The 11,636-nt window shown below is 34.1% G+C and overlaps 1 protein-coding gene across 1 annotated transcript; it reads right to left on the reverse strand.

Annotated features, from left to right (window-relative positions):
- Nucleotides 1–6,631: 6,631 nt before the first annotated feature.
- On the reverse strand, nt 6,632–8,584 carry LOC123715198 (sex determination and dosage compensation protein sdc-2-like). The gene has a single exon (XM_045670110.1). The coding sequence runs from the start codon at nt 8,464–8,466 to the stop codon at nt 6,673–6,675; it is 1,794 nt and encodes a 597-aa protein (XP_045526066.1). The 5' UTR covers nt 8,467–8,584; the 3' UTR covers nt 6,632–6,672.
- Nucleotides 8,585–11,636: the final 3,052 nt, after the last annotated feature.

Below are 11,636 nucleotides of genomic sequence, written 5' to 3' on the forward strand. Positions count from 1 at the left end.
TTTTATGATATATATTATATAATAAAGTAAATATATTATGTTTATTATCATATATTTTATGTTTGGCTCCAAAATTTGGCCTAGAAGTTCAGAGACAACAGAACATGAATTCAGGTAAAAAACGAAAGTCTATTAAAATTAAGCTTTTCTATAGAAAGTTAAGACGACTTTGTGAACAATATATAAAAAATAAATCATTCTTAGTAATTGAATTCCATACAATAATGGGTGTGAAATATTTAAAATATAGATGAATGGTATCATTAACAAATTGCCGTTGGTGAAAAGTGCTCTGCAATCTGCGCAAGCGCCAAGGCCTTATTCTGATTTATAAATGTTACTAACGCCAATGTCGGGAGATATAATTTCTTATAAAGTGAGTATGGTATATATGTTTAAATAAAAATATTGTTACTCTACGGGAGTTGCTTTTGATTATTCAGTTATTGAGTTGACATGTAAAACTGATAAGCTAACTTGTCAAAAATAAATTATCAATAGAACATGAAGAATGTATAAAAAAAATCCATTTACTTAAAACTAATGTATGTATAAATGTATTTTAGACAAACGGGAAGGAGGCTCACCTGATGTTAAGTGATACCACCGCCCCCATGGAGTGTCCATTGACTGACATTGTTGGAAGGCTCGCAAGTGCGTAGCCGGTCGATTTGTTACGTTCTTTTCTTGAGAGACCCTAAGTCGAATTGGTTTGCAAAACGGACGTCGAGGTGATATATGATGCAGATGGTTATTTGTATGGAGCCGTCAAGGCAAGATAAAACTAACTCCATGGTAAATGCGGTAGAAAATGCAGATATGTATATGTAACGTTCCTCATTATTAAACAATGTCAATAACAATCTCTATATTAAAATTTAGTAGCGTAATTGTGTTCAAGGCGCATTATTTTCACGATTGAAATCATATTATTCTTATGGACTCCTAGCGCTAAGTCTACACCGTGATTAGGTGATCGCTGGCCCATAAATCTGCCATTCAGCAGCCCAAAAGCCACATAAAAGCAAACATTGTATTCAGAATAATGTCGTCTCAAGATAAAGTTGTACTGTCGTGATAGCCGCGGAGTGTGGATGCGTGTACGTAGTCCGATCCAATAACAATAAATTTTGTAGGCCGTTTGAAGCGCCGAGACATGCCCGCAAACGCCTATGTCCAGTCTATACAAATTGTAATAACATGTATCGATTCACGTTAAAGTTTTATTAAAAATCTTAATTTAATCTATTTATTTGTAATAGCTGGCGGTTCGGCACATTGGTACATGGCAAACTAAATAAAATATTTAATGTAAGACGAGTCCTATGTATATAGGCCAACATAACATACACGAGATAAATAAAAATGTGTGCGTGTATCAGTGTAACACGTAAGAAGTGAAACTTCTTTATGAGCTTATTTTTCGAAAGATGTAAGTTTACAGAAATTGGCTTAATAAAGTTACTTTAGATAAAGTTTAACAAAAGGCTTTTATTATCATAGATATTAATACAAATAATACAATTATTTCATTTTACCTTATTACTACTAAGATTATTACAGAATTTCATCAATTGTAATAGAATTATTACTATCATTGTTATCGTTCTTAATCGCTTCGAATCAACTGAAGAAAAAGATGGCGCATTACCGAAAGATGTGACGCGTAACTGAAAAATGTGATGGTAATTTTTTTCCAACGCCGATAAAGAAGTTTCACTACAAAAAACTATACAAACAAGAAAAAAATAGTCTCAAGGCACATTGCCGCACCAAAAATTCACAGGAATTGTATGTCACGAATCGATTACAACTCCCAACACAGCGCCATTAAGAGTTATTCTCCTATTTATTTTCAAAGTTGTAGCAGTAATAAATACAAACATTACATTACAAATTGTTTTTGCGTACAATATCTTCTGTGATAGACATTTTGTGTTGTTCATTCATAACATTTAGATTAGGTATTAAATTACCCATAAGTGGACACAGGCTGCCTTTCGTATTCTCTGGGTAACCCTGCGCTGTACGACCAACATAGTTTAATTAAGTATTTCAGAATCAATTCGGCTTAGGGTCAAGAAAAGAGCGTACCACTCACAAGCATTGAGTGTCCATGAGGGCACTCTTTCTTCCCATTACACAAAAAAGGTTGGGTTTAGGTAGCTCAGTTAATTAATTAAAAAGACGTATCAAATTGCATGCATTCCCCGTACCACAGTACACGCACCACATGGCATTGCGAATTGTTCTCATTTTTTAAGGACATAATTTAATTTGATGTTTTTTTTTATAGAACAGGGGCAAACGGACTGGAGGCTCACCTGATGTTAAGCAATACCACATGGATACTCTCAATGCCAGAGGGTTCGCAAGTGCGTTGCCGGCCCTTTAAGAATTGGTACGCTCTTTTGGTGAAAGACCCTAAGTTGGTTCGGAAATACTTCAGTGCGCAGTTCCGCTTAGTTGTAGAACGGCGGACGTCGAGGTGATGCGGGTGGAATTGAAATTGTTATGAATTGTAAATATGTATTCAATTGTTTTTGTAATCAAAATGTGGTCAGGGAGAGTTACAAATTAAAAATAAGAAAATTATTTTTTTGTCAATACTTAAGCCTTATGCGAGATATCCTTATACCACCACCAAAGGTTGACAATCGCACATGAAAAACCAGTAACACATTTAAACTTACGAGTGGATCAAAGACCAAACAAATTTATATGGGTCATCGTCTAAAAATGGCAAATCTTTGCCCTTTCGTGTATCTCGATAAAAAAACGAATCAAACCGGAATCATCGCACATAAAAATCATACATTATTCGCATCTGAGTAATCATAATATGGATTAAACATCTTGAAAACGAGATGTTGCAAGATTTTATATCTTAGAACGACTCAGTTAAAAATATTTCCATTTATTAGCACCGAAATTTATGTCGTATGTACCGTACCTACTTTTTTGGTAATAAATATGGCATATATCCGGGAGTTGTTACTTCCTGTAAATCTTGGACCAAATATATGCAATTTGAATATAGCTCTCTTAATATCCACAGAGCTCTCTGAAACATGGGATCGCGAATTAATTAACATTGATGAAATCGGTATTACTTTTACAGTATCTGTACTGTTAGACCTTATAATAATAGTAAAATCGTATCGGAAAAAGTCGCACTGGAATTTAAAAAATGTGGTTTTGAGCAGCAAGATTGTCATGCTCGCTTAAATGTCATTGCTTGTGGCGGCGTCCATGCGCGTTGTCTCTCTCCCTATAATATGGCGAGGGGACCGATGACTGGCCATGCGTGATACTCGTGAACGGGTGCTACTTGTGGTGACTGGTCGTACATGAATTCGTGTATGTTACTTATTTCGACTTTGTGACTATACAACTATGACTACGTGTTATTCCCACGAGAATGTAAGTGCGTGCTCCTATTTCCATCATGTCTCCTGCTGATAGAGACTTGACCGTGATCCTTGACAATCTGAGACAAATCTTTGTTTTTATTTTATTATTATTTATTACTTAAGACGTCATGTGGAACATTGTCTAATGCTTTCACCTCCTTACAAACGTTGTGTAAAACAAAACGAAAAACTTGGCGATTAAAAAGAGTGCTGGAGAGTTTATTGCCAGTTCTTCGCACTTGATTTGAGAACTGGCAGTAAATGTAAAATTAGAAGCATTTAACGTATATATCTTTTTTTGACAGTCATAAGTGTACATTGTGTTACCTATATGAATAAATGATTTTTGACTTTGAGTTTGGAGGCATATTACAAAACACTACAAACTTCTGGTCCGAGGATAAAAAAATTCTGCGTTAGGCAAAGTGTCAATGGCATAATTGTAAAGCCTTGAAAAGAAATAGAACCAAAATAAAAACCTCTTTCCGCTTAATACGCTTTCCCGTGTAAGACGCGTCGTTGGTTGTGAATCATCCCAAACTGGTTTTAATCTTTAATGCTCCTTATTCCCTCGCATTAAAATATTTATTGCACCATGACATTTACATAGAAGAGTGCATAAGGTTCTTCGCGATAATTTTAAATTTATATCCACCTAGAATGTAGATAAAGTATCAAGCGCTCATGAGCAGATAGACTATTTAACACTTAAATTATTCCTTTTTTATTTATATTTTCACGCCTTTTTACCGAAGTGGTAGGCAGAGACCACGGACCTCCACTCGCGGTCCTGTATCCTCGCATCCTATACTTTTAACTTGTCCCTTCTCTAGTACCGCCTGGATATGGTCTAAGTATGTGACAAGAAATACTAAACCCTTCATTTTTCACCTTCAACTATTGCTTTGTATATGGGACAAACTGAGAATTCCCTTTCATTTCCTTGTCATTACGTCCTCGTATTTATGCTTTAATATATGTTTAGCTATAGGTTTGTCATATCTCGATGGAACGATGTATGATAGGGAATAAAATAATAGACAAAATACAGCTTTAAGTAAAACAACTAAGGTAACAGATTAACATAAAAAATAAATAATAGTGGAGCAAAGAATTACTAAACTGTTGCGCCTGTTACAGAAAAATTTACGTATTCGTTCATTCTCCTGCAGCTGAGTTTCATCATCGGACGTCGAGGCAGAATATGACATTCCACCCGCCTCAACTCGACGTCCGACGTTCAACAACTGAGCGGTTATAAGGTAGCTTTTGCCGCCCACCACCAATATGTGAAATTGACGTATTTTCAAAAAAAATCGACTTAGGGTCTTTCAACTAAAGATCTTAGTAATACTTAAAAGACAATCGATCCACTTGCGATCCTTCAGTCATTGTCCATGTGAGTTTTTTGAAAATCAGGCGAGCAATCTGCGTTCCAATTTACTAAAAAAACCTTGATTTCAATCGCATCCATATTGACGTTCCGATATTTATTTAATTCCAACCAGTACTTCCTTATATTAGCTCCTTCCAACTCTTCCGCTCTATAATTATGTTAATAAAATTACACAATAATACCAACCATTAACACTAACAATAATCTAAATGTATAAACGCGCATGTATGCCATTGAAATGTCGAAATCAGGTCCGAAAATGTCCATTATGTTATCACTCAAATTATCCCTGTTTATTTATTTGACGACGATTGTGGGCAGAGTGTCTTCGCCCAATTAGGTTGTTATTGACGTTTTACTCTTATCGGGTGAATCTCCAATAGCCCTTTTTCGTGGTATCTTTAAATTACCCAGATAAAACTGTGAACTCGCATTTGTATGGCATTAATTAGGCTGAGCTTTTTTAATTACTCTTGTAAAATATTGTTATTAAAATCAGTTTTAAGCGACAGTATTAATTGAAACGCTAAGTGAAATTGTTTAATTGCTTAATTATTGGATTCAGATTTAATGGACCAAAAGTGTATTCGTAATTAATAATTATAAATTAAGAATGCTTTAAAAAGACTGCGTTTAAAATTAAAATATAAATATTTGCAAATTCCATTTTAGCTGACTTCTTAGATTCAAGGCAAACATTTTTTTTATAATTACAATTATGTTCATACAAATGACTGATTTATACAAAAACTTTCATCGCAATAACAAAACAAGCTACTACGTAAAAAAAGTAACACTAATAATAAAATAAATGACAAAAGTTCACTCAAAACTCTGGCTTGATATAGTGTTAACCACTTTCCATTAACAAGATTGTTCACAGAAATAAATATCTTAACTCCACACGTTCAGAGGTCAGGTACATTTATCCCTAAAAGGGAAGCTGTTAATAGAGTCATTCAACGCTACAGACCGAATTATCTACAAAGAGAGGAGTCGGTATCGGTCGGAAATATAAATTTATTTGGTGGTTGTCAAGGCGACACGGGCGCCCGCGCCTCTATCTGCCCGCGTAATCTTGAACATTGGCGTTAAAGAATTTAAATTATACGCCGATACAAATGAACAGGCGACCTCGTCTTATTTATTACTCTAATCCAAATTATATTGACTAGGTTTCTGGATATCGAGAAATTGTCACGTTATTTGTACTATTGTCGGTATCTGAACGCCCATTATGTATATCATTTGAAAATAATTTATGTTAAATCGATTGACGGTTTTATAACTTTCATTTTGTGTTAACATGACGTCATATGACATGGAAAGACTATTCTAATTATTGCACATATAATAGGGAGATATTATTCCTTTAGAAATTTAGATAATGCTTAGTTCAATTCATACGTTCGCCAAATCATTATGCGAAAATTTTACACAGCAACATTCTCACCAATCCAAAAAAAATGCTTTTTATAATTGTAAATAGAAAGGCAACAGTTAGAGAATGTTTTCATATTAATAAGACCTATTTCTTTATACTTTTCGTAATGTCGAGTTTTTTATTAATTTAAAGTTAAAATCGTGTCGGTAAAATTCAATAAACTTGAAGGTGCTAATAACCATTAAACTGTTATCTCATATCGGGTTTAACGTACAACTTTACTGATTAGACTAATAAAAACGGGACTTTGTAACGAAAATCACTATTCAAACTTCAGTATGTGTAATGTAGTCTAGCAGGGTGTAACTATCAGATCATGATAAAGACAGCTGAAGACTGTGCACCAATAGAGAATTGTATAGAGAAAGAGAACAATAATTAATTAATAAAATATATGTAACATTACAAACACATCAAATTTACACAGTTAACTGAACACGAAGTTTTCGTTTTTCGTCCAATATTCTCTTCAGTTCACCTATTTCTTTAGAGGTTGTACTGTTTAGTGGTATATTATTTGAGGATTTCTTTTCCTTTCGTATTGTTTCACGCTCATACATGTAACTTTTAATTGATTCCTTTGTTTCTTTTAATTTATTTTTTGCAGCCAAATTTTCCATTCTTATATATTTCTTTTTATTTTCCAATTCATCACAGAAACATATTTTCATGTTGCATAATCTTTCTTGCAATTCAGCCATGGACATTTCACACAGTAATCCTAGACCAGACGTCTCGGTTAGGTCTATTATTTTAGGAACTTTCGCCTTTTTGGCAATTTCAGCCAGCATTTTAATTTCTTTTATCACACGTATTCTTCTTTCTAATTCTTCTTGTTTAGCTTCCATTGCCTGCGCCAGTATTTCTTCGTTTTCTCTTTTGACTTTATCAGCTGTTTCTTTTTTTTTGAGAGTGGCGTTATTTTTTGCTTCCATCAAGTTCAACTCTAAAAGCGAGAGCTTCTCTACTTGCTTTCTATTTTTCTCCATCTCCATTTTTCTCCAATTCTCAATTTCTTCATCCCAATTTTGCTTTTCTCTTAAAAACTCTTCATATTTCTTTTTGTTTTCATCTTTGCACTTACGTTTTGCTATTAAAGCTTCTTCGTGGGAAATCTGTCCCATTAAATGCTTCTTTTCTATACTAAGAAGTCTCTCTCTTTCTTTTTCTTGACGATCGTAGTCTTTCATTTGTTCAATTTTATTAATATCTCTGAAATTCGTTATTAAGTCTTCTAGCCATTTTACTTCCTCGCTTTGAGACTTTTGTATTCTTGTATTAATCCTTTTAACCGTAGCTGTCGTTTCTTTAATAACTGGAGCTGTGTTTGGTAAAGAAAATGCTCTTTTACCAACATTCGATCCAGTTCTCTTGTACTCATTGTCCATTTGGTTTCTTATATCGGATAGCTTTTTATAATAATTTTCGGACCGTCCTTTAGCAAAATTTGAATTATTTGTTTTGACAATATGCAATAGTTGTGTAGCTTTAAGTTGGTTTTTTTCATGGATGTTCTTAAGTTTTTTATCGATAACACTTTTCGGTAACATCTTATGACGTTTCTTTTGTATTGAGTTAGGTGGTGTGTCAGGCACAGGACTTGGCACACGATGAAGGCCTAAGTCGGAATGATTTTTTCTCCGTAATACATTGGGCTGTATAGGTATTGTCAATGGTTTAATTTTCCTACGTTCAATTTTTTTCAAATATTCAGCATAGTTATGAGCCATTTCACTGATGTATGGTTGCCAACTGAATAAAGGGCTTATTATTTTGTTCGTGATAAAATTTGTGTCATACGTGCTTTGGGCTACTTGCGACACATATGTTAAAACTTCATTGTTACTCAGAAAATTCGTAAATGTACTTAGTAATGGTTTGCTTAAATTGAAGAGACACTTGTACAAATATGACATATCTGTTGGGGTAATTTGAAATGTAATAGCGTGGAAGACAATAATAAAATAATCTTGCTCCTCATCTGATAATTCTTCGGACATATAAGATGCAATTTCCTTTAAAAATTCACCGTGTTTTTGTATTCCCAAAAATGCCTCTGCGATCCACGACAACTTGGCGTCTTCAATATTTTCGGGACACTTCGATATATACGTTTTCATGTATTCGTAAGGAGATACCTCCGTACTGGCTCCGTAGTCGATGATCATATTCCTCAACATTTTCACGTTGTTCGATGTATAGTAATAAACCATGATAATCAGTAAATAAACTCACAAATAATATCAAAAACATTAAACATTTCGTGAAAGATATTGAGATCGTCTTTAAATCAAGGATCACTTGAAGGTAAACCACTCGGACGTCACATTGTGTAGTTTTGACATAATTGGACGACATTTATTTAGTTTTTATGAGGCCAGTTTTATTTCATAAATAAATAAAAATACTCAATTTTGTTACCGGCTCCGTGTCAAAGCCGAGTTGTAGGTTTTATTCAGAGTAAAATAATTCGGTTATTTATTCAAATAGTTTTAACAAAGTTTAACCTTATTCTATAATTCATCTGTAGTAAATGTTATAATCTCTTTGAAAGAAACGAGAGAGATATTTATTTAATTAAAGAAAATATACTAAAAAACAAAACCAATAAGTTTAACCAAAAAAGCTAAGATACTGATTGTCAGTGGGTCCAACTTGGAGTCATAGCCTCACCCCATATTTTAAAGATTCCTACTATGAACAGCAGATGCCAAGTAATTCAAACACTTCTTATACGAGATGTTGGGTCACTTTGCATCTTCTACCACATTTACCATGGAGAGTGTTCAGAGGAGTTGTTCGGATTAGTTTCACCATCGAACGTCGAGGCAAAATACGAAATTCCACCCGTACCTCAACGTCGTTCCATAACTCAGCGCTTTTAAGGCAGTTTCTGCCGCGCCACTATATGTAACTAGCTGCCTACTGAAGTATTTGCTGAGCAACTCGACTTCGTTATTTAAGAAAAGAGCGTACCAATTCTTAAAAGGTAATGCACTCGCGAGCCCTCTGGCAGAGTGTCACTTTAGTGGCACTTACCATCAGATGAGCCCGTTTGCTCCCTGTTCTATAAAAAAAGTAACATATAACTACTCTAATCACATAATTACTATCTTCCACACTAAGAATCATTTAATAATATTTAATTAGGTAGCCGTTCTGTTTTCATCCAGTCTGTCATTAATCAATCACGTTCGACACCTCACGTTGAATAAATGCAAGTCACACGATACCTCTAAGAATAATAATCGTGTTAAATACAAGCATAAAGACCACATTCGATTAGAGGAATTTTAACCTGTCTTGTTATCTTCGATATTGTCTGTCATGTCCGATCTTTGCGTTTTCATTCTCTTTATAATTACTCGCTTCATTTTGTCGGTAACTGCGTTGATGGGCGTTTTAGACGTATGGTTTTATTGTAAAGCGGTAGTCATTAATCGTTAGTAGCGGTATTATAGTTGAATCAAGAGCCATGTCAGCAAAGGTTTGTCTACTAGCCGTGGAATTTGCTGCTGCAAACACCGTTTTTGGTAGGCTCGCTTCCTCTTCCGCCTATCATAGGGCTACAGCCCGTCCCAAAGGTCTCTGTGTCAATCCAAACGCGTTGAGGGGTGTGCATATGTTTACTTATCAAATATTATAATCGTACTAATATAGAATCACTTGTCCCTCCCCTATGTTAATAGACAACAGTATGTCAAATACGTGTTAGATTGTGACATATTTATGTTATAGTTTGCGCTAACTTGTATGTAGTATACAACTATTCGTTTTATGTTAATGTAGTACTAATTATTATTTTCTGGTTTATATTTTTCCTGAAATAAAACTAGTTATATAGACATCGTAAGTATCGCGTGTAAAGGCTTATAAATTAAAGCGTTATTGAGAGCTTCATTGCTTTTTAAGGGTCCTTAAGACTCGTCCCTAAGAAGAAGATTTCTTATTTTATATTCCAATTCTCGCAACTCGAATACTGTTCTAAACCAAACTCACGAACTGAGGTGGTTAATAACACGGGAAAGTAGCTTATTGATTCTGTCAAAATGAATTCAACTTTGAACACAAATCAATTTCAATACAATATGAGCTGTCAGAGCCCGTCAAATTATCGCCCTTAATTGAAGTGAGCCTTTCTCACGTTCCAGACTGGTACGTAGACAAAGCGTAGTTTTAATATACTCGAATATAATAAAAAAATATTGATTAATGTTAGTGTTAGAAAGAATTAAGTTATTGTAGGTGTAGGGAATTGAAAGTAATGAAAAACAGAAACTTGAAAGTGAAACAAACATGAGAAAAGTCTTTGATGCCTGTTTATAACCGTGCCTGACGCTATGCAGACCTGGTCGTTCACTGATAAACAAAAAAACAAACTAAGAGTATGTCAAAATAGTATTAAAAAGAGTTCTAGATCTGAAATATAAGATAGAATAAATCTAGAAGAAATAAATGACTTGACAAACTTTAGAAATGCTGTTACTTCCAGTAATATTGAAATGGAAATTGGGAGGAATCATTGGGAGCAAAGCCGACGGAATGGCTTCATCATTCAAAACAAATAAAAATATAGGAAGATGATATAAGTAGACGAGCTGTCCCTATGTGGCTACGTAAAGCTAGACACCGAGAAGAGTGGAAGCTCTAAGAGGAGGTCTATGTCTATGTCCAAGGACAAGTTGTAAAATAGACATTAACCGGCCTACCGATTAATTCTTAGTGTTTTATAAACACTGTACATTTTTATGTACTAGGATAAGTATTTTACAGCAATAAAGGTTATAATTGTTATTATATATAAGGTATACGTGACTCTGATTATTAATTAGGTGACTAAAGGTATATAGAAATTGTTCAAATTCTGCCTTTTAAAAGTTAAACATACATAATTAAAAAAAATAACTTACAAACAAATTAAAAAGCTTGGTCCCTGTGGAACTTTTAACCTGTAGCATTTCTTCGATATTTATTCGTTGAGTGAGAAAAGCACCATCTCTGGGGTCACCGCTACTATGTACCAGGCGCCAACTTAAATCTTTAATTAGCGCCTGTCCACTTGAACAAAATCGAAGTTACATAATCTTAGATAGACCGCAATAGATTTATTGATAACCGAACTAGATTAAGGCAATTATGTGGACATACTGACTCCAAAATCTACAATTTTTAAAGGATTTTTATTTGCTTTCATATAAAAGAAATATCGGAGTGACCCAAAACCTATTTAAACAATATTATTTAGTGAATTTTTGAGTCGGTATCATTTTTCGTTATATTATATAGATAATTACCAGTGTAGGAATTTAATGAATAACTCTGATAGTATTTAGTTAAGAATCAATTAATAGTATGGCATAATAAGAAAGCGAGGCCCACCTAA

The sequence above is a fragment of the Pieris brassicae genome, chromosome 10 (assembly GCF_905147105.1).
Source record: "Pieris brassicae chromosome 10, ilPieBrab1.1, whole genome shotgun sequence".
Lineage (NCBI taxonomy): Eukaryota > Metazoa > Arthropoda > Insecta > Lepidoptera > Pieridae > Pieris > Pieris brassicae.